Source organism: Sprattus sprattus (assembly GCF_963457725.1).
Source record: "Sprattus sprattus genome assembly, chromosome: 18".
In the NCBI taxonomy this organism is placed as follows: domain Eukaryota; kingdom Metazoa; phylum Chordata; class Actinopteri; order Clupeiformes; family Clupeidae; genus Sprattus; species Sprattus sprattus.
In genome coordinates this window covers 9,874,956-9,902,459 of record NC_137916.1, presented here as the reverse complement: position 1 = coordinate 9,902,459, position 27,504 = coordinate 9,874,956, and the positions used below count along the sequence as shown (strand labels likewise).

Here is a 27,504-nt window from a genome sequence, read left to right as displayed (position 1 = left end):
GTTGTTTTCTGTCTATAATATAAATTCATCTGTCTGGCATGTGACAATATGTGTAAATAAATAACATGATCTTGTGTCATTAAGGAGAACAAAATATGAAACAGATAATTTGAGTTAATCTCTCTCTCACTTGATCATTCATATATGTACAGTACTGTGCAAAAAGTTTTAGGCAGGTGTGAAAAAATGCTATGAACTAAGAATGCTTTGAAAAATGTAAACAATAAATGTTTATTTTTTATCCATTTACATGGTAAGACTGAGCACAGCAACAAGACACAACGTAGTTATACTGCATCAGCAGGGTCTCTCTCAGACAAAGATTTCAAAGCAGACAGGGGTTTCAAAATGTGCAGTTCCAGCTCTTTTGAAGAAGACGTTGAGGATCGTAGACGCAGTGTTCAGCCAAGGAAACTTAATGCAGCTGATGAAAAACACATCAAGCTTATTTACCTTCGAAATCGGAAGATTTCAAGCAGTGGCATCAGCTCAGAACTGGCAGAAACCAGTGGTACCCAGGTACAGACATTTACTGTCCGGGGAAGTCTGGCCAGAAGTGGTCTTCATGGAAGAGTTGCAGCCAAAAAGCTCTACCCCGACAAGGAAACAAGGCCAAGTGACTGAACTAAGCACGTAAACATAGAAACTAGGGTGCAGAAACATGGCAGAAGGTGCTCTGGACTGATGAGTCAAAATTAGAAATATTTGGCTGTAGAAGAAGGCAGTTTGTTCGCTGGAGGCTGGAGAGAGGTACAATAATGAGAGTCTGCAGGCAACAGTGAAGCATGGTAGAGGTTCCTTTCCAGTTTGGGGCTGCATTTCTGCAAGTGGAGTTGGAGATTTGGTCAGGATGAATGGTGTCCTCAATGCTGAGAAATACAGGCAGATACTAATCCATCATGCAATACCATCAGGGAGGCGTATGATTGGCACCAAATGTATTCTGCAGCAGGAACATAACCCCAAACATACAGCCAATGTCATTAACAACTATCTTCAGCTTAAAGAAGAACAGAAAGTCCTGCAAGTGATGGTATGACCCCCACAGAGCCCTAATCTCTACATCTTCGAGTCTGTCTGGGTTTACATGAAGAGACAGAAGAATTTTAGGAAGCCTACATCCACAGAAGATCTGTGGTTAGTTCTCTAAGATGTTTGGAACAATTTACCAGCCGTGTTTCTTCAAAAACTGCGCAAGTGTATCTGGAAGAATTGATGCTATTTTGAAGGCAAAGGGTGGTCACACCAAATATTGATTTAATTTAGAATTTTCTTCTGTTCCTTCATTGCATTTTGTTAATTTATGAAGAATTGATGAAAATAAACTGTTAACACTTCCATTTTTGAAAGCATTCTTAGTTTACAGCATTTTTTCACACCTGCCTTAAACTTTTGCACAGTACTGTATATATGTACTTGTCAGTAGTTGTATGTGTAGTTTTATATTACTTGTTACTTTTAAGTCAGTTTACATCAGGTGAACTGATGTGCAAATACATACATAGATATGCAGAGAAAGTATACTGTAGAGTGCCTTACCGGGCGTTTTACCTTTAGAAATTATAGAGTGCCTCAATGGGCCTTTTAGCTTTAAACCTTTCAGGGCCACCAGGTCTTCTACTGTGCACTTTGCATGTTTTATCCATCTCACACTCATTCAACCCTTATACAGACACATATGAGTTATTATAATGATTTGAATGCAACCTGTCAGGCCAAAAAAAATCATTGTGTCTTCACTGACACATGGTATGTCAGTGTGGAGTGGGTTGGCTTTCAGTGTCTCGGTAGTCTCCCTCCCATCTATTCAATAGAAAAGCCCTGCAACATAAAGAGCCTGGCTTTTCAGACTCAAGCACAGACGAGGCTCCTGAGTGGTGGGAGTGAGGGAGTTTTACAGACAGACAGACAGACAAGCAGAGAGAGACAAGTGAGGACAGCCGACACGAAAGACAAGCTGAGGAGAATCACGGCTGATTGAACCCATCGACATTGTTTTTGTCAAGTCCCCATGCGACCTCCCAGGTGGGGAGTTGACCACCAGCCAAAACCCTGCTTGTTGTTGTTTTGTCAACCACAGCTCGCTGACCGGGTACAACTCTCCCCCCACAGCGCCCTGGGGCTTCCCCCGCCAGCCGCCCCGCTGGCAGCCGTGCAACAAAGACTCGGACAGTAGCACTGAATGTGCTCGAGGAGCGACCATTCAGCTGGGATTTCTTAGTGCCTCTGCTGTTCTCGTTCCTCTTCAGTTGTTTCAGCGTAGGATTACATTCCTGATTTGGAGAGTGAGAGAGAGAGAGACAGACAGAGAGAGAGAGAGAGAGAGAGAGAGAGAGAGATACACAGCAATGGAAAAGATCTGTCATAATGCAGAAGCATTATAATGAATGAATCTCTGGTCTGCTCCATGGCCTCTCGGTGATTACTGCTTCTTTATTATAATGGTAGATCACTGCTTCTTAAGTTTAATCAGAAACTTTCTGCTGAATATTAGTCTTTGAAAAATCTGCCGAAAGTCTCTAGGGTGTTATCTGTGTGAGGGGTTTTGTCTCCTCTACCAAACAGCTATTTTTAGCACAGCCTCCATACCTCGCTGGAGTGAGTCCATTATTCTACAGTGCCCTGTGTGTGACTGCAGTATAGTACTCTCTCTCTCTCTTGCTCTCTCTCTCTGCCCGTCTCTCACTGTCTCTCTATCCCGCTCTTTCTGGCCCCCACTTTTTTTTAGATACCCTCCTCGGCTGAGGAGAGTGCTGTCCAGAGCTGTATGTGATCACTCTTATAAACAGCTGAATTATTTACTGCTGACTGTAGCCATGACAGTGTTGGAACCCCTATATGGGACCCCTTTCAACCTGATGCTGTTACCATCAGTATGGATCAAGCTCATTTACAGGATTACTTACTTTTTTTCCCTCTCCTCCAACTTCTAGTGCACCCAAGAGAGATTAACTTCCCACCACAGATTGGGTGTCCAATCAATGCTGGCGACTTCAGAATTAAGCATTACTGATTTCACCCTGGAGGATTTCCTACACACGCAACAAGACAGCTTCTGAGCCCTGACTAAATCACTGGTGCCATGTGCAAAATGTCTAATCAGTGTGGTCGCCCCTCAGGGGAGGCGGGATGATTAATAATGGAATTAAAATAGGAGATGGCCACGGAATAGGTTTGTGTTTAGCACTGTCTTGGGAGGTGCTTGGGGAGGGACTGGCAATTAATTTGTAATGACATATCAGTGAGGGTTTCTTTTGTGTAAGATGTACTAATTCAAGGAGTTTGCGTCCTGTCAGTGAGTGTGTTGCATTGAACAGCAATTAGCTGATTTAGGACCTGGCATGCACTAACAACTCTGAGCTTGGAGGATCATTAAAACTCTTCCCCAAGATGAGTTTTGCAATCAGGAACGTGATCTCCAACCAGAGCTCCTACTTTTTCCCCGGGAGGATACATACGCTCTTCTCTAGAACCCACTTTGAACCAGCTTTGAGATCCACTCCTGACACACACACACACACACACACACACACACACACACACACACCTCTTATTGTCATCCCCACAAGCACACCATAGCTCCTGTAGTCTCTATCCTGCTTAATTCAGCATGCAATCTTAGTCATTTATCTAAATCCCTGAAATTCAATTAGGCCATTGAAGGAGCCAAGCCATTGGAGGTTGGTTTTAAGTTCATTTTAAGGCCACAGAGTACGTTCTGTTGCACTTGGCACTTGAAGTAATTTTGATTACTTTTTGTTGACACTTCCAGAAGCTACAGAATACCCCTGCTATTACGTAAGCATTTATTTCCAATAGCTCTCAGCTTGATGAGTTCTCACAGTGTTTCACAGTGATTGTGTGGGACTGCTTGCTCTCTCAGGTTCACATACAATTGCATAGTGCTGATGATAAGGAATGCGGGTACGGCCAGATTACCTTTTGGCTGATGCCATGACTTAAATATTGACTAAAGACTTTGTCCATGGGAAAGCCTCTCTAACTGCGACATTAATGAATGTTTGTGGCTGTGTTTGGTTCATTTGGACTGACAGATAAGCCATCATTCTTAAGTTTATATAATGCCTGAGTTAGTCTACTTTCTCCATCTCATTCTTCCACCTAGCCTCTCTCCACCGTACTGAATGTCAGAAGAGCACTGACAGGCCTGCTCCAGATGACAGATTTTCTTCATCTCCATGTGCTTATGGATGGACATTTTCCATGTGCTGCGCATACAGAAATGTTAAAACAATCATCCGAGCATTCAGCCCAAGTCCTGCAGTAATTAATGCATTCACCCCAAGTCCTGCAGTAATTTATAGCTCACGGTATGTTCCAGGCTTTTAAAAGGGAGTGGTGACATGATTTGCACTAGAAAATGTCCTTGTAGCGAGCGTTTGGTCTCTGGGCTGGATCTCTGGCTGGACATCAGAGGTTTACACCCTGCCCCTTGAGTGGACCTGCTGCCCACACACAGACAGCTCAGTTCAGCTCAGTTAAGCTCAGAGCTCACAGCTTAGAGGAGTCAGCACTGAAGAACCCACCCACTCTTTCTCTCTCTCTCTGTTTATTTATCTATCTCTCTCCCTCCTTCTCTCTCTTTCTCGCTCTTTCTCTCTCTGTCTCTCTCTGCCTCTCTCTCTCTCCCTCTCTCTCAATTCCTCATGGTAAAATCTGCCACGTCTCACCGCCTCTGCCCATTTGCGTCCATTGTGTGCCTGAAGCACAGAGGCATTATTCTAGAGATCAGACAGACATCAGTCAGACTGGAGGTGGGAACATCACAGGGTTTGATTAGATTGAAGAATTTTCATAGCAACAGGGGTGCTTTTGTTATTACGTAAGTAGCGAAGAGAAAAACTTGTTAAGCTCCATCTTCGTGTTATTAGACTGTCTATCTCAATTTCTATCTCTCCACTTAAAGGTGCATTAAGGATTAATAGCTATTCGCTAACGGTATGCTAGCAGCTAAAACTAACGAAATCTCTTGAAATGTGCTGACTTTGACATTATGACAAACTAATTACTCAACGACTGTCCTTACACAGTCAAACATCAATCATGTGCAACACAAGACTAAGCAAGACGGCAAATAAGCTACTTACTAGATCGGCAGAAGGTAATCAAAGTCAGGTCGGCGGGCATCGGCAGGCAAAACTATGACCCTGCTATGCCATTGGCACGGACGCAATTCTCCATATTAAAAGTCATTGTAGCGCCCCAATTTTTTTTAAGCTGTTATTTTAAGGTTAAACTGCTTATCCTAACCCTAATCCTGAAGCATAATTGTTGCATATTGTGCCTTTAATACATCTGTCGTAAACACAGAGAGGTTTGATCACTAAGCCAACATGTTTTCTGTTGGTCTCTTTTGTTATATTGATTTACTTTGAGAAGTTGGCTGGAGACGAAAACACACAGCTTCATCACTCTTGCACAAAACAGAAAGGAAGACAGCTCTGCACACGTACTGACGTTAAAGTTATGGTAGTTTATCACTAAATTGACCTGTGTGTTTAAATATATCCATGTTCCTTTATTTAAGTCACCGCCTCTTAAGTGGGATCTATAAATAAACTCAAGGATCCAGGTCGCAGTGCTGGTACTAAAGCAGTTACATATGTGATACCATTTTATACAAGCTTTATTTTCAAAAGATGTGAAACGTGGTTTATTTTTCTTCCTCCCTCCTGGAGCTGTTGTTATGTGTAAACATTGAGCATAAGCAAGTCATATTGTAGCCAAGGCCTTTGGAGCCTCACCCTAACTTAACCCTGCCAGTAATAGAACCGGCGGCTGCATCTCTCCAGAACATTGTAAGTTTCATAAAGTCTGCTGTGCTCCAAGGGCGATCAGACTACCAGGATGATTTGGCTCAGTCTGACCGGCACTTCTGACAGGTGATAAGCCTCCGTTCATAAGCGTAATGGTCAAACAGTTCTTTGAACTCCGCAGGACACAAGAGATAACAGAGGAATGCCTTTTTTTCTGGAGCTCTGTTCCCTCCTCCAGACTGAAGAGACTGTAGCATCTAAAAATCACAGCAAAACCACACTCTTATTGAATTTGTTTGCTCTCAAATGTTCCGTGCGTTTGATTCACAGCCTGCGTGTCTGCGATGATGTGTTCTCTCACAAATAAAAACCTTTGTGCAAGGCTGATTTGTCCCTTGTATGCAAAAGAACCTACAGGAAATTAAAACCTCTCATTATGAAACATGTAAGGATTAGAGAAGGAGAAAGGAATGGATATGGCAAATTCTAGAAGAAGGTAATATGGGGGAGGTAGAAATGTGAGAGTGGGAGGTAGAGAGAAAATTGGGTAGAGCAAGAAAAAAACAAAAAAGAAAGTGGAGACATTCTCTTGCCTACTTAGGCCCTTTTGCTGTGGAGGGGGTTAGGTTTCGATCCCACTCTGGCTCCCGTGAACCCAAACAGGCTTCTATACAGGAGGCAGCTCACCCAATCAGAGCAGGAGTGCAGCATTCCTGTCATTTTGGAGAAAACTCTCACTTGTCTTCCTTTTCTCTGCGGAAACCAAAAACCTTAATTTACTCTTGTTCTGGAGGAGAGGTCATGCCTCAGCCACCAGCCTGGGAACTACAGACGAGGATAGCAGCAGGAGGAGGAGGAGCAGGAGATAATGGAACTTGAACTTGAACGAGTGAACATCCTACATTGTGTGTGCAGGGGACTTTCAGTGTTAACACAGTGACACAGGCATGACTAAATATCCTATTTCAATTTTCAGTTTGGTATGGTGTGATGGTTCTGTTATTTTCTGTGCTGCAATTATCCTCTGTCTGCAGCTTGTCCTTGATGACATTTTAAAAGAAGATAAGTTGCCTGTTCCCTGAAAATAGCTACAGTTCGCTGAAAATAGATTGTTTATCAGTTTCACTCTCATGTGGACTACTCTGTAGCGTGCAGCTTTGAGTAATAACTGAACTGAGAAAGCATTGCTGCTAGCTGACTAGACCTGCCTTTTGTCCGTATTGTATTGGATATATTCAGAAGAGTGTCATTACTCAATTACAACAGGATGTGTAATAACCCCAATCACTGATCAATTTTTAAAATGTACTAATTAACGTCATGTCATATTTCCATGTTCTTTTAATTAAAGTTCTCTTATGAATGTCTGCATTATGCATTGGGCCAATCTCAATCAAGCATAAAATGCGCTGATTTAGTATACAATTTCTGTTGGTACATTTCAGCACATCAGAAATCAATACTTAATTAACTTGATTTAATCACTAGCTATAATCACTGAAGCCTATATGTTAATATCACTCTGTATACGTAAAGGAAAGGTGCACAGTGTGCCCTTGCATGTGTGTATGTGTTAATTATATTATTGTAACCAGTGCATGATAAAACAATGGTTTTATAACGTCTACCGCAAGTCATACAACATACATAGTACTACCATCTTGTGCAGTAAGTTGATTTGATTTGAAGTAAGTAAGTGTTTGATTGCAGGGCTATGTGATGGATCTGGTTGATAATCAGTTCTACTGACAGTTTTACTGTGTACTGAAGTAGATGTAATGGCTTTATTATGACCTCCGGGCGACAGTCATATAGGTTTAGTCTGATTTTTTTCTGTTTATTTTTTTTATTTTTTATTTTTTTTTCTGTTTGCCGATTTTCTGTCAACGATTTCCGAGACACTGAAACCGGGGTGCACGAAATTTGGTGGACATGTAGCCTTACTAGATTAGCGTGGAACTGTCAAGCTAAAAAGGCACCGGATGCCTAAAAGAGCCCGGGTGATGTAATGTTGACTTTCGAACGACTCTTGAGTGACAGTTGCTATGACAACGCCAATACGTCACCTGGTCTCTTTTATTCCTCATAACGCGATTTACTTCAGAGCATCTTGCATTGAACTTCGCTACCTGAGACCAGCTTGCTTGTATTTGACCTACAATAAACCAACCAAAACAGCCATGTGCTTGATGTTTGACTTTGGTAGGAAAGTTGTTGATTCGCTAGTTTATTACAGTATCAAAGTAAGCACATTCCATCTGCTAGCTCCTGCTAGTGTAGCAAGCTATCTTGTTAGCTTGAAGCTATTCATCTGTTGTTGTGCTTAAATGAAGAAAGTCCTTAATGTGTTGTGATTTTTAGACATATCTGACGGCACCCACAATTACATTTGAACAAAACAGGGCATTGTTTGCACAACATTTTACTAAAGAACAACGGGGGATTGCTAGCTTTGATATGCTAGCGGACATTGCTAACTTACAGAATACCAGCAGGCAGGTGTAGCTAAAACTTTTTAGTCGCTTAATATTGTGCCTAAACGGACACTATGTACCCCGACACTTTTTGGCTATCAGTCAGAGAGTCTCAAGAGTTGTTCGAAAGCCATCAGCTACTTTTTAGTCGCTTAATATTGTCGCACAAAAGGAGGAATTGCTATTAGCAATATAGATGCTAGCGGCGAAACCTGTTGATGTGTGCTTACTTACAAAAGACCGGCAGCCAATATTAAGCGGGTAAAAAGTACCTGATGGCTTTCAAAACAACACTTGAGACTCTCTGACTGATAGCTAAAAAGTGTCCAGATGCGTAGTGTCCGTTTAGGCACAATATTAAGCGATTAAAAAGTAGCTGATGGCTTTCGAACGACTCTTGAGACTTAAACTAATAAGTGGACACGAACGCCTCTTGAGTGACATTTACTATGCCAACGTTAGCATTACGTAACCCGGTCACCACGAAATACTTCATAGTTTAGGCTAACAAGTAGCTTATTAATGTACACTGACCCTCTTCATCAAATAAACAAACTGAAACTAAAAGCTGGTGGCTTTCGACTGCCAAAAAGAGACTGGGTGACGTATTGGCATTGGCAAAGCAACTGTCACTCAAGAGTCGTTCGAAAGTCAACATTACATCACCCGGGCTCTTTTAGGCATCCGGTACCTTTTTAGCTTGACAGAACCACTGATTTTCGTTTTGATCCGTTGCACCCCCGTCGGACTGGACCCCTTTTAAAGAGGGTGGGGCGATTCAGTTTTCTGTGAATAAGTCGAAAACCGTAGGGCTTAGGAGGACCACATTTTTTTTGTATGTTGGTCTTAAGAGGCCACGTCAAACATTCCACTACCACTTATTTCATGTATAGCGCCACATAGTTACAAATGAAAAAGCAAAAATGGAGTGTTGTAAAACATTTTAATTGTAAGTTGACAAGGTCAGAACTGCACGAAATCGGAGGTGTGGGATAATTATTACACCTTCTGACTGCACGTTAAGTTTCGTGGAATTCCGTTCACGGGGGGGCATGCAATGCAATAAATTGATTTATATGATTGTACACCAACTGGCCTGTAGGTGGCGCGGCACAGTTTTCTTCGAATATCCCGAGAACCGTAGGGCCTTGAAGGGCCAAATTGTTCTTGTATGTTTGTGTCAAGGGGCCATGTCAACCCATACCATAACCAGTCATTACATATATAGCGCCACCTAATTAAAAATGTAAAAGCAAAAATGAGGTGTTTTAATCGAATATATGTCAAAGTGCTCGAAAAATTACCAAATTTGCCAGGGACATCAAGCCTGTAACCGTCCATCTTCGGTAGAGTTTTTGTCCATGGATGGAGAAAAATAGCGTCTGTAGCGCCCCCTAGAACATTGCAAAAAAACCTGCGCATTGGGGTTATTTTGGCGTAGCTTGACGGAATTCGGTGCACGTCTTCATCATGCTTGGAAGCACCAAAAAGTCTTTCGACGCCATGGTGGCAGGTCCACAGGAGGTCGGCCATTTTGAGTGGAAGATGCGTTTTGACGGCGTTTGCACACCTTGCATCTGATCGAACTCCTCCGACAGCTTTAATGGTAACGCCTTGAAAAGTGTTCCGGCTACTCTTCAGCCATGGGCGACTACGTAAAAGTTATATTGGATTTTCTAGTTGGAAGGTGTGGGCGTGGCAGATCCTCAAACTTTGCCAACTTGTTAGTGCTTGCCACAAAACACAAAGGGCCTGATTTACTAACAGGATTGCGCCCATTTCTGGCGTAAAATAGCGGTCGTAAACATAAAACGGTATTTACTAAGGGGGCGCATTTGAGTAGAGTCGCATATTAACGCTTTAAGGGTGTGTACCTGCCAACAGGTGCGATGGCACGGAGACGTGGGTGGTAAAGTAGGCGTGAAGCGCACTTTAATGGGAGGAGTGCGCCTAATGATGTATTGCGTGGTATTTACTAAACTGCCTGGCGAGCGCACGTCTCTGTTTTGCGGGCTAATTCTCCGCCTCATAAATGCACGTCTTAACCAGGAAGCGCATTTCCATTGAGTCTGAAAACGTTGATATGGCAGAAGTTATAAGAGCAAGGCGAAGAAAGAAGACAGAAACAGCGCACAGGAATAATTTTTTCAACTCGTATAACACATTTTCAGTTAAGCCAACCACAAATCATTAGACGGTACAGGTTAACCAGCCACGCAATACTTCAATTACTGAACCAGATCAGAGATGACATCGAACCCTCCAACCGGAGATGACATTCCATTCAATCAGTTGGTAAACTCCGGACAACATTGCAAATATTGGCATCGGATCATTTCAAACAGTTATAGCATCAGCAGTTGGTATATCTCAGCCTTCACTCAGCCAAATATTCACCCAGGTACTCGACCCATTGCTACGGCGCACTGGTCAATATACATTTCCCCACTACGATTGCTGAAATTAAACTTTCTGAACGTAATTGGAGCCATTCATCGCACCCACATGCAAACAGTCCCACCTTCAATCCACGAACACGTTTAACGAAACAGAAAGCACACATATTCAATGAATGTCCAGGTCATATGTGATGCCAACATGACTATTACTTATGTGGTAGTGGTCTGTCCATGACAGTTTTATCTTCCGGAATAGTGCCATCTATCCATGATTGAGCAACGGTGATTTTGGAGAGGCCTGGCTAATTGGTAAATGTATTTGTTTCAGTGGGGATATATTGTAGTGAACCCATGTCCCTTGTAGAACGTATTAATCTCGCCATGTACACATCTATATTGTTATAATAGACAGTTTATGCATTAATGCCACCAATAGCATATTTATAATCGTGTTCTTTTAAACATCTCGCTGTAGGTGATGGCGGGCAAAACAACAATATAACCCATTGAATCAGGTTCAGTGACTGAGCGAACGTGAACCAATATATCTATATCCTCTTCGCTGAACCTTAGTTTTTTCTTCCTCAAATATCCATGGTGGCAGTAACTTGCAGGCAATTTCTCCAGTCTTTTAACGGTGCGCTAAATAATGATTGCCCAGCACGATTCTGGCTTGATAAATATCACGGAAAATGCGGGGAAACACTGTGCGTTAATGTGCGCCTGGCAAAGGGGCTGATTAAGCTGCGGTCGCAAATCAATGTTAGTAAATCAGGCCCTTTACAGGGCGGAGTAAGCACACAGCGCCCAGCGCGGATGTGGTTTGATAAATACCACGGAAAATGCGCAAAAACACACATCAGGCCAAAGTCTCTTATAACTGTTGCGTACATTGTTTGATCCAGAGACAATGTCTTAGGGTGGACGCTGGATCCGGCCCGAACGCATACATATGCCTGACTGATATCACCTATAGCGCCACCTGTTGGTGGTTGGAAATTTCACTTTGTTTCCACACCTCGCATGTGATTGAACTCCTCCTACAGATTTAATGGTAATGCCTTCAAACATGGTCAGGTTACTCTTCAGCAATGGGGAATTAAAAGTTATGAGAGTCTTTTACAAAGTTTGAAGGGTGTGGGCGTGGCAGAACCTCAAACTATGCACTCTTCACAACTCCAGTCACTTATAACTTATGCATATATTGTCGAAAGTGCACAAAATTGAAAGTGGTGGATCATTATGTGACCCTCTGAATGCATGCCAAGTTTCATGCAATTTTGTCCATGGGGGACCATACAATATTTTTTTTTTTATGTGACTGTACACCAACTGGCCTGTAGGTGGGCTGACACAGTTTTCTACGAATATCCCGAGAATTGTAGGGCTTAGGAGGGCCACATGTTTTTTGTATGTTTGTCTAAAGGGGCTATGTCAACCCATCCCATAACCACTCATTTTATGTATAGCGCCACCTACTTAAAAATAAAAAAGCAAACATGAGGTGATGTAATTGCAGGTATCTCTGGCTGACATGGTCAAAACTGCACCATAATGCATGGTCAAAACTGCAACAGATACACACACATACACAGTAGACATTTGTATGCACACATACACACACAGTAGACATATGTACGCATGCACAAAAAAATCCTTTAATACATAATAATGAAACACAAACCAATTTACACATACAAAACACATAAAAACACACAAACACACTGACAACCATTCTGTGCCAAAACCTACTGAACAGTTCGGCGGTCATATTTTGTAACGCTTTGCGTTACGTCTAGTTGAGGTATGTCTTTACATTTAGGGAGAACAAAGAGGCTAGTATATGGTTAAGATGGTAACTAGTAATGTTGCCTACAGTGTAACAGCAGTTATTAACTTCAACTTCAAGACATACCATGTCTGTTTTGTTACGTGTTTTATCTGAAGATTGATGTCGATAAACAGTCCGCATCTGTGTTTGGCCACTGTCGTTCAACACTGACTGGGAGTTAAATGGGGAGATGAGTAAAATTGCTCTTTAGCTAGGTTAACCTGAGAGCATAGTTGACTGATACGAGAAGGGCACTGAGAGAGCTTTTGTATTGAAGTTGTGTCCTGGTGTCCCTGGCTTTGGTGATTAAACGTGTGGGTGGCAATGGGAAAGTGCAGCATTGGTGTCCTTTATGAGTCACCCCGGCAGTGTACCTTCCTCGTCACACTTGTTTTTTGACCTTGAAATGTGTCTGTGCTTAGTGTCTATGTTTCAACACTCCAGCCAAGGCCCGTTTTCAAGGCCTGTCTGGAAATACATGAAGTGGTTGGCCTCAGTGGTGCAGCCTGGTATCTCTGGTGTCATTACTGGTTGGGCAATTGTAGATTATAGTAATTGCCGTATATGGTGCTAAAACACAAACATACCTTCATTTTTATTAAGGACACTATGGGATAAAAAGGCTAGTTTAGCCCACATTCTTTGTCTGAGTTGTTGTCTGCACAATCTTGTAATATCAATTTCTATCACCCATATATTTCATAGTGCTTGCCAACTTCTTAATAGCTTCATAGGATCTGCATACAGCCAGTTGTTGTCAGAGAGCAGAATGCCTCTGTCAACCCTAAAGTCCCTTAAATGTCTTAGAGTGTTTTGGAGATGTTTCATTGATGTGTGTGTCTGTTGTTGCAGGGCCTGGGAGGACCAGAGGGGGTGCCGGTGGGGGATGCTCTGATCCCACAGCAGCCGGGAGAACGCCACAGCTTTGTGCAGGAACACTTTCAGGCACAGTACAAGTGAGTTACAGTTTGAATTTGTTTTTATCCCAAGGATAGGATAGTTGACTGATAAAGTCCTATCAGGGACAGGTGCAGCTTAGCTAAGTTACATTTTCTTTGGTTTGTTTTCGGAATTTCTAAATGAAACATGGTCTTGTAGAAATGTGTGCATGTCACCCATGAAATGCCTAGGTCACATCACACTGAAATTCATGTGTACCAAAAATACAATTAAATACTTGCTCTGACCCTCTCTGCCTTAACATAAAGGATACACCACCACAAAAACCAACAAAAAAGGGACACTACAGACCTTCATATACTATGTACAGCATGCACTCATGCACTCTCGTATACATTATATCCACACACAATGACAGTAAAAATATCAGTCAAAACCTGAGCTGAGTGTAATATGCCTGGAGGACCCAAGAAGGGATGCCATTTGGGCCAGCTGCTTTACGAGCCTTAACCCTTTTATCAGCCTCCTTCACCTGTAGATCGACTACATTAGGTGGGCACTGTGCTGCTGTCACTGGGTCCAAGTTGTGAGCTTCACAGCAAGCTTAAAAGTTGTTCAGCTCGTCTAGGAGAGAGGCAAGGTGTTGGTGGCCACACTGGGCTTAGATTTGTAGTCCGTAATGGCCAGCAGCCCCCTCCACACGCGCTGTTAGTCACAGTCACTGTAGTAAATTCCCTAATATTGTCTTTTAGTGGCTTTGATGACTCTCCGCAGGTCATAGCTGGATTTTAGGATTCCTTGTCCCCCAGTTTGAAAGCAGTGGTGCATTCCCTCAACCCCAGGCGAGTGTCGTTGTTGATCCAGGGCTTATGGTGGGAATAGGAGTGAATAGACCATACTGGGATACTGATATCCACACAGAATCTTACATAGCCAGTGATCAATTCAGCATACTCATTCAAACTCAAGGCTGAATCCTTAAAGATCCTAGGCTGCTAAGCCACTTTAAACATCACATCTTAAAGCTAAACAGGTCATAGAATGTGTTTCTGTCAAGGCATGACCTATCCTTCTGACTGTTAGCCTGTCATCATTACACACAGGCTGATCATTACACCAATGATGATATTAGGCCTCCCCAGCTATTAGCCTTTTAAAGTATGGATCATGTACCTCAGGCGTGGGCTCAGCTCTTGATGATGGACACAGAAGGTCACAGATATCCTTTTTAGATTTTAGTGTAATTGATGCAATAACATGTCAGCTGTTTCTGTGTGTCATTGATAAGTTAATTAAGGGTATTCACCAGTACTGACACAGTAAGCCCCTCTCTCACGAGGCTGACTGCCAAAGCTGATTCCCATTTGAATGTATTGGAGCTCTAACTGAAGGCATTTCCCCTGTTGTCTCCTTGGCGATGGTCACTTTTCTAGAGATAATATGAAAAAGAAGCAATTAAATAGAAATCATTTTTAAAAAAAAATTTTATGGTGAAAACTGTTTATTCACACCTTTCCCCTGCTCATCTAAAAAAAACAGCAGGTTCTCCTTCTTATCTTGTGGACAGTTGCTGTTTTTGTGGTGAAAGCCGAGAGGGCAGAACCTTAAAGATAATCCGAATGCTGGGAAGATGATGCAGTTCCCTTTTCATTATCTGGGCCCTGTCTTAAAGAACCATTGACCAGAGCAGAACACAGGGTGAAGGATGACCCCTAGTCATTGTTCAGGGCAGAAGTCAGTTCTCTTCCAGTTGCTTATCCTCATTCCACATAAAGTCATGCTGGAAGCAAGTAGGCTTACAGTTATTGTTGAGGTGGGATCTCTTAGGATATGTCATCATAGAGCGGTAGAGATGTCCATCTCCTCTGCACAAAATAATGAAATCTTGACTAGAAGGACTCATCTCTGAGATATTGTCTGTCCTCATTTGAATCTGTCTTAAACTGGTGTTGCATTAAAATTGACTTTCATCAGTTCAATCAGATTTTAATTGCATAATATGACACCTCAGCGAGGGCTGAGACAGCGTCTTTGGTTCTGTGCACGGCAGGCAGCCCCCTGAAATTACCCTTGGTGAGGAGGGGATGGGGTCTCATCAATTTTTCTCCTGCCTCATGAGTAATAATCTCTCAGGAGCATCAATCTTAAAAGTACACACTCTAAGGTGCCTTCACATTCACCGAGGCTGACGACGTTCACAGTTTTTTATCATAACGCTGAGCAGTCACTTTGAGAGCACTCTGAGAGGAAAATGCAGGAAATATAGCCCACTGCACTAAATCACAAAAAGATGAAGTGAGAAGGTGCCTGATAAAGTTCACCTGAAATTGTTGAAATCATCTGTATATAAGCAGCAATTTTTGGATTGAAAGAGTTTTCCCAGTTAGAGTGTGAGGAAAGTGTGTGCTTTGAATGGAAGAAAAGAGTAAATAGGAGATATTTGCGGCACAGGAATGAAGCTACCCCCCCACCTCATTTACATTTGGAAGCGTGTCCAGTGAGCATGTTGCTGGGGATAACTCTACTAGCTGTATGTTCTGTCTTAACCAATGTTAGGCCTGGGGCCTTCCAAATGAGATAAAGGGAATCTTTTGCCTGCTGTGGTTCCTTTCAGCATGTGAAGCTATTAAACTCTGAAGCCTGCGGAAAAGCAGCCCCCTGCCAATGGCGAGCTCAAAGACTGAACGGCCTAGCCAGAAACTGAAGTACTTCCTGCAGTGGCACGAAAAATGGAGACATCTGACAGCTGGACTGTAGTCCCTACGTCAGATCCTTGCTCAAAGATATTACTGAGCTTAATAAGCGAGAAATATCCTTCGTGTAGGAAAGTGAACATCTTTTCTTTTTTTTTTATCGCTAATTGTGAAGTGTCAGCATTCTTGTTCATGTTATACCCATTGAGGGCAAAAATAGGGGTTTTCTGTTTACACAAAAAGCATGAACAGAGCTTATACTCAGGATGTGCATTTTCCCCGGAGGAAAACATGACCAAGCAGAATGCAGAACTCAGTCCACTGTCCTTCACAGTGTTTAGAAACAGCTGTTTATAAACACCTGTGATCAGATCTCTGGGCTGTAGTGTGTCTCCTATCGGTAGCTGCTTTATACAAGTAGATAACATTTTCTAACCACTTATCCAAGTTGTGAAGTGGTTTTCCAACTCTAGATATGTTTCCCCATCTGCTGAGGCACTTCAGACATTGGCATCTGAGTGTCTCGTCAGAAATACATCAAACTCCTCTTGCTCATTGCCTCCAAAACAGCAAACAAATTATTTGGGCTTGATGCCTGTTTAGATAGCTGTCCAGGCTGGCAGGGCTCATTGTCCTGCCCTGTAGGCTGTTAGACGGAGAAAACATCCCTCTGGGTCTGGTTGTTCATACCAGCATTCACATTATTTGTTTTCTCTGTGGTGAGATTTGTTTTTGCGTCCATTAAGATCAACAATAAAACTACTTTGAATACACTTCTGCAAAGTTTCTATCATGATGTAAAGGTTGATTTTCAACACACGCCTCATTACATTTTTGTTCATCCCCTCAAACATGTAGGATTGCAGTTGTTGTTTGTCAGCGCAGAGACACTATCTGAAATCTTCCTGTGATGGATGTGTTGGTCAGTGCTCAGTGCAGCACTCGTTCTGCTTTATCCTCCGCGATCCCCAGTGCCTACTCTGGGGTGTGAGAGTGCTGTTGAAAAGTCACAGTGCCAGTGCCAAGCTGAGATGTTGTGGGAAAGCGTGTGATTCATGGCCCTGCTGTCAGGGGACGCTTCCTGCCCGGAATGTTAATGTCTGTCTCCCTCCCTCTCTTCCCTTCCACGCTGCCTTCACAATGGGCCCGCTTTGCATGTTGTGATTGCAAAATCACTTTTCCAGTTTGTTCTGCAGGGGTCCTTACATTACAAGTATGTGGACATGAAAATGGCCTGTGCACATATGTGGGCAGTGGGTTTTCAGGCAGAAACATAAAGAGTGTCTTATTAAATTCACCCTCTCTTCAGACCGACGGGGTTGCAGTTCCTCAATGCAGTTGCCCTGCAGGAGTCGAGTGCTGAGTACAGTCTACTCTAGGCCGTCTACCGCAGTGTGCTGACCATAGCTGACAGGCCAAAGAATCATCCGTAAAATGGCTTTGTCTCCACTGTCAGCATGCCAACTCTTAGAGCTCAGGCTATATCCTTCTTAGCACAATCAATCAGGTTACATAATGACTGTGTAACCTCGGATGACAAAACCTCGTTTAAGTTGTTACATTTTCAGATTCTGACATGGTTTAAAAAGGTTTTCTAAGGAGAAATGCTTTTTAAGATTTTTCTGGAAAAAGAAAATGGAAGAAAGATGCTGTCTCTGGCACTTGTGCTCATCTTGCTTCAAGTATATTCAGTCCTTGAGTTGCCATCTGTTTGGTTTTACTTCATCTCCACACAGTTTACTTCATGTCTGTTTTACTTCACCTCCACGCAGTTTACTTCATGTCTATTTTACTTCACCTCCACACAGTTTACTTCATGTTCGTTTTACTTCGCCTCCACACAGTTTACTTCATGTCTATTTTACTTCACCTCCACACAGTTTACGTCATGTTCGTTTTACTTCACCTCCACACAGTTTGCTTCATGTTCGTTTTACTTCACCTCCACACAGTTTACTTCATGTTCCCTATGCAGTCTATTTAAAAGCTTATAAGCACAATTTGGCTCCCTTAGATTTCAAATTCCTCCCTTCCCCATCTCTATTATTGTGCAAAATTCCTTTTCTATGTTAAGATCCTAATTTCAGACATTTGACAGTGCAACAGTGTGTGCTCAGTGTGTCCTCTGCAGGGCTTGCCTCATTAGCAGTGCCAGGTAAAACACTATGTCCTATAGTGAGCCCTACCTGACAGTGCTCCACCAATATATATCCGCTGGAGAGCCTTGCCATTATAGTTAACCTCTTTCTGTGCCGTCTGCATATCCGTTTTCTTAAGCATTTAGAGATTATCATCAGTATGGGGGTGAGCTTTGTTGGCCTCAGTCAAAGAATTCTGCAGGTACCTCAGTCATAGGCTGAGACCTGCAGGTGCTCTGCTATGTCTTAATGACTGAATGGAGAAATGCCAGAGTTGCTTTAGATTGGTACGATTCAATTTATCTCTCAGTTGTTGTGTGGTTGTTCTTATTAGTATGTTGCCATCTGATTTTAAGAATTTCATTATCTTTCTCAGTTCTAGCGTTGATTTATAATCATGCTTAGATATCACAATGGAAAGAATGAAATCATAACGTTACAGTTGTCCATGTACAAGGCTGATAAGGTTTGTTTGACTTGCAATGGTAAGTTTACACACTCGACTGTTTGTGATAATCAAGGAATGCATGTGTGATAACACTCCATTAACACTTTATGATTAGCGTCTCACACATGAAGTATGCAAACTCTACCTAACCAACCTGTCTTTTTTAATATTAGTACTCCTTATGTTTTTCAAAACCACTCTGTCTGTCAAAGCTTTGGGCAAATGCAAATCTTCATGTATTTAACATGGGTCTTCTCAGTCGTGCTGTCTTCTACACCATCTGTACGATTCATGTTGCTCACTGGCCAACCATGAGTCATTTGGCTGTTCTAGCAGATGTACGTGGTTGCCATCAGTAAAAAAAACCTGTACAAAACCTAAGGCTGTATTTTAAGCGAGATATGATGCACTAACAATCTGATATTGCCCATTTGGTCTTGAATGTAAATTGGACTGCAGTCTCTCATCGGCTTTGATTCACTTTGGGCTGACAGAAAAGAATACAAGTGAATGAGAGTGTGCTAACATTTGTGCTAACCACATGTGCTAACATTTTAGACATCCAGAACACATACACTTCTCTCACACACATACATTATATATATATATAAAATAATATAAACAAAAGGCATGCCATTTCAGAAGTAAATCAAATATCAGATACAAGGGCCTTTGCAGTGGCTATGTGTGCCACATACATGTTTTAGCATTATCTTTCAAACAGGATTGATGTGGAGGAGAGACAACCAGATATTTGTGGAACATGGAACACCTCTCTATAGTAATATGCCTTCGCGGGCAGGTGCTCAGGATGCAATGCCTCTGGGAGAAGAGACAGATATGAGTGAAATTCATTCATGCACATTGCAGATCTCAGCCATGTCTAACTGTCAGAATGTGCATGACCAAGCCATTCTGAATGAAGGATGGATGTTCCCTTCCTTTTCACTCCACGGCAGAGAATTTATCTGCTTTTTAATGGCCACTGTGCGTGAAACTGCAAGGCAGGGAATGCCTATTTGACCACTGAAACTTCAAGCTCTCCGGGGCTTTCTCCTTGAGTCTGTCTTTAAATGAAACAGACATTCCCTCCCTTTTGCTAACCTGGGATTAGAGTGTAAATCAGGAAATGGGTTTAGAGGAATACCCACTGAACCACATCGAGCACAACCCATCCTTACGGACAGCATGATGTAATACATTCGAAACTGGCAGCCAATTGTTTCCCATAGTTAACTGGGTTAAAGTCAGGAAACATCATGCCTCATTCTGAAGTTGTTAACCTCTGCCTTTCTGTCATCCTGTTTCCAAAGGTCATCGCTGACATGCCCTCATTGCCTTAAACAGAGTAACACCTTTGACCCCTTCCTGTGCATCTCTCTTCCCATCCCTCTACGACAGACCAGGTGAGTGACCACATTGTGTATTTGTCCGCGACCAAGAGCAATTTATATATCAAAACAGGCACACAGTGTTTTCATTGACATGTACCTTACAATACACATGCACTCCTCAGTGGCAGTGGCTCCCTCAAGGGGGTATGATAAAGATCTCCAGCAAACTGCGAAACAATCAAACCCAAATGCCTCTGCTCTGGACAGGGTGGAAACCCCACCTCAGACCGACAGACAATGTTACGCTCAGACTCCGGGTTCACTTCAGCTGGGGGAACGCTCCACAGCACACCCAGTCACACCCACCCCTGTCTCTTTGTGTGGACGGGACAATGCCAGGGCTCTACTGTGTCCTTATGTAACCGTGGAGGTGGGGCACACAGTGGAGAAAACCGAGCCTGAGGGCCTGGTGGTTGGACATGAGTTCTGTGCATTAGCATTGTTCTCCCCTGCCTCTGAGATTAGAGTCTGAATTACAGCGGGTGATGTAGTGCTTCTCCGAGCAGCCTCCATCTCCCACCCCTGTGGATTCTTGGCTGAGGGTGTCAGGGATGTGCATCCGTCTCCACCCACTTGCTTGTGTCCGTACCAGGGTGCGTCTGGCACCAGCATACCCCCCCTCCACACACACACACACACACACACACCAGCTCCCCCCTTCTGGAGCCCAAACCACCCCTAAATGGACAGACAGGCGGTGGTGTATGGCCACGGGCTATATCGCCTCTCCCTCCTCTTCTCACTCCCTCATTGTTGTTGTTCTTGATTGCTCTTCCACTGCTCTCTCATTATTACACTTCCATTGTTTTGTGGAAGGATTTCTAGGAAATGGTAAACAGAATATCTGCATTAAATGCTGTCCATTTTTTTACACTGACTTACCATGTGAATAGAATTTGAACTTTTGACCTCATTTCTTAATGTAAACATAAAAATGTTGAGTAGAGGCAGCTGTTACTGGTCCATCTGGTCCAAAGGGAAGTTAACCCTCTTGATATACCCCCAGATACACCAGGAGGCCATTGTGAATGAACATTTCACAGTGCACGTGCGCAGGCTCCACAGATGGTGTGGGGAATGGTCTACACCGGACCTCAGTATGTCACCAAGGTTTCATTGGTCATGTGCTTTCCAGAACGGAACACAATAGGGTAATAAATCAAGATGAGGTGATTGAACGAATAGTAGTGATTGTCTAGTGATTTTTGTCATCTGGTCGATACTGTTTGTCAGTGTTCCTCTTCCCGTAGGAAAACAAAACATTCAGTGATTTTGTTATGAATTTGACATGGCATTGTGCATTTTTTGGAATAGCTTGTAATGCCCTTGTCAGCTCACAGGAGTGTGATACTGCTCATATTGTCAGTTCATGTGCAACTCTTGCCCAGATATCTTTTAGTCTTTTGTTGGCTTATTTACTCCCACGAGTCTTGTACATTTCAGCAGAAGCAATCCTTCTGTGTAAACGCTGACCTTGTATAAATCATGAACTATAAATCAGTGTTTTGACAATAGACTGCCCATATGTGATTAACATTGTCACATACCAACCAAAGACCCCAGCACCATCACTCTTCGGTCCATCTACTGATCTCAAGAGAAATCTCAGAGCCAGCTGGAGTTGCTTTCTCCTCCTGACTGAGAGTGGAGGGAGGAGCACTCTATTATAGTCATTTCTCTCTCTCTCTCTCTCTCTCTCTCTCTCTCTCTCTCTCTCTCTCTCTCTTTCTCTCTCTCTCTTTCTCTCCCTGTCCATCTCATCCCCCTCGTTCTCTTCTCTTCTCCTTAACGCTCTCCTGTTTCACCAAGAATAAAGGGTGTGTTCACAACACATGGTCGTGGCACATCATCAGGTCATTCCAAGGGCAGCCATTTCTAATTCACAGCACTTCCGCCTCTTCATCCGGCAGGCAGTTAACTCTAAGGTCTCTATGAGAACTGGTTATACTGCCAGCTAAGGCTATTATCCTGTTCTCCAGTCTCTGTCAGAGTGTGTCAGAGGTGAATGGTTGGAAACCAGGCGTGTTGCTATTAAAGATGCATGGAAGTATGGATTCCATTATTTCTGTTGCATGAATAAAGGGACTTAATGATTTATTATTGATGCTAAACATATTGATTTATTCATGAAAAAAGTGTGTCCCTTTTGAACCACAGAGGGACAGAATGGATGAATGATAGACTCCCCTTTTCTCCCCCCATGTAAACTAAAGTGAAGAGCAATAAACCTTGTTGATGTCTGTATGTTGTCACCATTTCACCCCCCAAAAATTAGATGAAATATGTTATAGTCGTTAAACATCATATGATCAAAGATAATGGTGTAATGTCTGATTTGTCATGACATTGAAACAAACAATACAGTAGGTTATCACTATAAGTAATAGCAAATGTGATCCGGTCTCCCTCTTTCCTCTCCCTGTGTTCTGCTCAGGCCTGTGTATGTGACTCTGGTGTTCAGCACCAAAGGCCAGAGGTATCTGCGTGTGGGGCTGGCCATGCCTCTGTTCGGCTCCCTGGCCTGCCTGCGCAGGATGGTGGCGGATGAGGGGAAGATCTCTCCAGACCAGGTGCCTCTTAGCACTCTAACACACTCTGAGCTTAGCTCCCTGCTCTGCTCACACATGGGAAGAGAAGAATAAGCACCCAGTACTTTAAAACCAGAGCCAGAGCCTCCCCAACATTAATGTGCGTCTCTGAAACTAAACTTGTCCTGAAGTACACCTCCAGATGGGATTCGGGCTGCATTAACACCTGCTGTGGTGTTCTGTATGTAGGGCACAGAAGGGGGTGAGATAATGATTTGCGAGACTTAATGTTCGATGTACCAGCCTGTAGTGCACAAACATGTTTGAATATACCACCAACGGATGGAGAGTAAGTTACATGAGCACACGTTTTATTGCATTCTATCCATGGTGGTACATTTTCCCATCAACTACCATGGCAACATGGTCTATAGCTAAGTTTCAAATATCTTGGAAAGCTGTCTCTTGTTCACGGATAAAAACAGTGTTCAATACTGGCCATTTTTTTTTCTAGAATGAATTTGTTACTTTACATCATTTCCTGTTATATTGGACTCCAGCAGTGAAGTCCATTGGGAGAGAGAGATACACCCCTTAGGAAGTAGTGTGGACTTGCAGAGACAGATGTGCAGTTGTAGAGGTCATGGACAATGGCCTGTGACTCCCTGTTAGGCAACTGCAATACCATGCCTCAGACGGCATACTGAACCTTCTAGCAAGTGTAAAAATGAGGAGGTCTTATTTTAGAAACACCCCCCTCTCTTCAATGTGTATTTTTGGTCTAACATATTGTCCCGCAGAGCATTGGTGGCATAGATTTTTTTCTCTCTCCCTGTACTAGTTTTTGAAGTTCAAGTACTATACTTCCATGATAAGTACTAGCTCAGTGCCATCAGGTTAACCTCTTAGTACAGCAGCGTGAGTCACATGTCATGTAGCACTTCCTATGATCTACCTATCACGCTGTCCTTATCTTACTACCACATATAAATACAAAATATCTAACCTTATTTCATATGTACATCTATCTATGTCAATGTATCTTTCTGTTCCCCTAATGATATCCCTCCCCCTCCCTCCATCTCTGCAGGTGATCCTGGCAGAGATCTACTCTACTGGCTTCCAGCGCTCCTTCTTTGATGAGGATGACCTGACCAGTGTTGCAGAGAACGACGTCATCTATGCCTTTCAGGCCTCCCCCCTCTACATCAGGGGAGGCTCTGCGCGAATCTCAGGTGATAATGGGGACCTGCTCAGTGTAGTTTGGCACAGGCCATTCACATACTCTGCTCAATGCTAAACTAATGCTCCTGCAAGTCTCTGTATTCTCAACCCGAAGCACTTTCCACATTAGTTCAAATTGTGACCCATAATTACACAGCATGGGTTTGTGCAAAAGTGACAGTGGCGTGTTTGAATAAACTGTCAAGACAGTGCGGCAGGCTATGATTTGTCACCCAGGCCTTTTTTCAGACAGAGGAGAAGTCACAAGTCTAAGGCTACATCTACTAGGAGGCTGTCCCATGAGCCCCTGCAGTATGATGGCCCAGTTGCGGGATAGGGTTTATGTGCGTCCTATCCTTCATTGGTGTTTGATTGCTCACACACTAACACTCTTACACACACGCATGCGCGCACACACGCACGCACGCACGCACGCATGCACACACGCACACACGCACGCACACACACACACACACACACACACACTCAGACTCAGACTCAGACTCACACACTCACATACACACTCTCTCACACAAACACACACACACACAAGTGCACATGATTTGAGGTTTTGATAGTGTTTTTTGGTTTTATTGAATTATTTAGAGGTCAAGTATAGTCTATCTTGTGTACCACTTGTGATATTAGAGCCGGGCTGTGGCTCTTAAAGCTGAATGGGTTCTAGGTTGCTCCCATGAATGCTCTATCAGTAATATAGCCAGGAAGAGATATTGGGTACATGTGGTAATAGTGTAGAGTGTAAGTCACATATCAGATTGATTGTAATTATGGAATTATGGAAACACAGGCAAATAAAAGACATTTTTAAGCACATTTTATTATCTAACTTTATTCCAAAAAGACCAGACACAAAAATAAAGCATCCCCTTTGTGTTTCCCTTCAACTTAATCAAAGCATGCAAAGGATCAATTTCAGTCCCATTTATTGTTCTTTTCAAAATCTATAAAATTCTTCCTCTTAGGTCACATACTGTAAGCTAAATGTATCACCTACAGATAAAGCTGTCAAGTGAGTTAAATATGACACATTGTTTTACTGAATTCACTAATTGGCTTTGATTACTCTCTGCCTTCTGAGAAATACGTGGATTTAAAAGCTACAAGTATTTCCGTGAACCCCACTGACATCAGTAATGTTAATTGATCGTACTTTTTCAACAATGCTGTATTTATTATACATAATGTATCTAATACATCTCCTTTAAGACAGCAGAGGGTAGCCAGGGGAGGATTTTTTGTGAATTTATTTTTAGCATATTTGGAAAGGGGTGCCCCAGTCAGGCAGAATGCCAGGGGCTTGAAGTGCTGTGGTGTTTGTATTTTGTCATGTGTATTTGACTTCAGCAATCAGCAGTCAGCAGCATCGCATTACAAGTTTCCATACACATTGATATTCATGTACAGAAGACCTCTGAGATGCTGTTCACTTGGACGCTTAAGTTTGAAAGTGAACTGCCCAGACCAACCCTGAACACTGTCTTGGTGGGGAACTCTCCTGTCTTGGAGACATCAACACCGAGCTTTATGGTTTTAGTTTTCATTCAAGTTTCATTCTCTCCTCTCCTCTCCTCTCCTCTCCCCTTGACTAGATCATCTGCTGTTAAGGAGATACACAGCACTCCATTATTGTAAAGCATATCACTGATTTAAAAAAAAGGCTTTTCTTTGAAATACTGAGCACAACATGATGAGGATGTTGGGATGTTGGGTTCTCATGCTGGCCTAGAGCACTCCATCTCCTCTGGATAGCAGAGCTTTGAGGGCCCTTGTTTAATGAGCTGCTGTAGATGTGGAAGTTTATTGGTGCAGAGACAGTGAAGCATTAAAGATCATGATGACAACTTCCATTAATTTTTCTGTCCTGCCAAACATTAGAGGGGAGATTTCTACATCTCGACAGATTGTATACTAACAAGGGGGAGCTGTTCAGTTTTACATCAGAAATCAGATCTTCACTTATGGGTACTGTAGGACTGACACTGTCTATCAGATTATATTAACTTCTAATCTGACTTGTATCTACCTGTATGTACCTAGCTTTATATGGCTTCATGCATATATGAAAGTATATATATAGGTATACATATAGTGTAAACAAATTAATACATTTGGAATACTTCTGTATGCATGTAAGGCACACAGTCATAAAAAATATGCAAAGAAAGTCTTCACTATTTAGCCCCATCAGAGGTGTTTTAACAGCCAGCCTCTAGTGGATGCTCATGGTTCTAGGTTTTCTAGGTTAAGACTATTCAGCTCACTACTTGTATTGACAGCAGACATGTTAAAACTTGCCATGAGGAAGATGTGAAGAAGATGGAGGCGGTTCATTTGTATGTAATAGCCTTCTCCCGCACAGAGGTATTTGAAGTGTAGATATAGATTGTTTGCTGGAGAGGGTTATTCAAACTCTTTTGTGAGGGAACGTCAGACTACTCTAGTGTCTTTTAAGATATACATGGGATGATTTTCTTTGAAGTTCCCCATGAGTAAATTGGAATGAAAAATAATAATATCTTCTTGCATCAAGTGCTGTGTACCTTGTGTGTACCTTGTGCTGTGTGTCTTATTGTGAGCGGTATAGCAGCCTCTCCAGGTTATAATGAGTATGTTATGTAAGTGGTGTGGAATAACCAGTGAAAGAGGAATACTGGCTTTCGACATTTTAAATCTGAGTGTCCCACCTCATGGCCATGGCCTTATAGCTCTTTTTTTAAGATATTTTCTTATCCATGCAAGTATGGCCATGGTCTTGGAAGACAGAGGGCAAAAGTGTATAATGCAATCTTTTGTCACTAAGAGTATTGCTAGCATCTCCTAGCTCTGGTCATGCTCTGTTGGCTACATGTACAGTGTGACTGCTCTGTAATACAGGAGAGTGATGGCTTCCCCACCATCCCATTGATTACCTCGTGGTCTTTCATTAACACTCATGGAGATAGATGTGACTTATCAAAAGCGATGAGGGTCAACCGATAACAAAATAGATTAAATCAGGTGTGTGTGTGTGTGTGTGTGTGTGTGTGTGTGTGTGTGTGTGTGTGTGTGTGTGTGTGTGTGTGTGTGTGTGCTTGTGTGTGTGTGTGTGTGTGTGTGTGTGTGTGTGCTTGTGTGTGTGTGTGTGTGTGTGTGTGTGTGTGTGTGTTTGTGTGTGTGTGTTTGAGTGAGAGAGAGAAACTGTACTGTGCATCTCCATGTCTCCCACATGAGTGTTTGTATATGCAAGTATGCACTTCAGCATATATGAATGGGTTTTCTCTTGAATGCACATAACACATATTGGCAGGGGTCATCTTGATACCTTTTCCCTGTCCCATTTCGAAGATTGGATTTCAGCTTTGTGTCGGGAAACAGGTTGTTATTTGAAGAGACGTGAAGGACGTTTGGCAAGCAAAGCCTGGAAACCCTGCAGTTATGTTTGCCCATAAAACCCCTCTTTTGATTTAACTGCCCTCCTCCTCTCTGCCACAGCATCAATCAAATACATACAAGAGGTGACCTTAACGCTGTTTCACTGCTGTTTTGCTGCTTTTTCACTGCTGTTTTATGAATATGTTTTGCTGCTCATTATTATGGGTTTCTCCCTTCAAAATAATGAATCTCAATAAAAGACTGCTTATGTAAAAAGCATTTGACAGCTCAATGAAGAGAAAGATGAATGCACCTACATTATTATT

At 42.6% G+C, this 27,504-nt stretch overlaps 1 protein-coding gene across 1 annotated transcript in view; it reads left to right on the top strand.

Moving 5' to 3' along the window:
- The window catches only part of usp43b (ubiquitin specific peptidase 43b), a gene marked incomplete at both ends in the record, with an annotated part of 65,152 nt that overhangs the window by 17,092 nt on the left and 20,556 nt on the right, over positions 1 to 27,504 (top strand). Inside the window, 4 exons of the mRNA XM_080855817.1 lie at positions 13,334 to 13,437; positions 19,974 to 20,066; positions 22,489 to 22,624; positions 23,673 to 23,817. Of these exons, the coding sequence (XP_080711943.1) occupies positions 13,334 to 13,437; positions 19,974 to 20,066; positions 22,489 to 22,624; positions 23,673 to 23,817 (478 nt within the window). The remainder of the gene's footprint in view (positions 1 to 13,333; positions 13,438 to 19,973; positions 20,067 to 22,488; positions 22,625 to 23,672; positions 23,818 to 27,504) is intronic.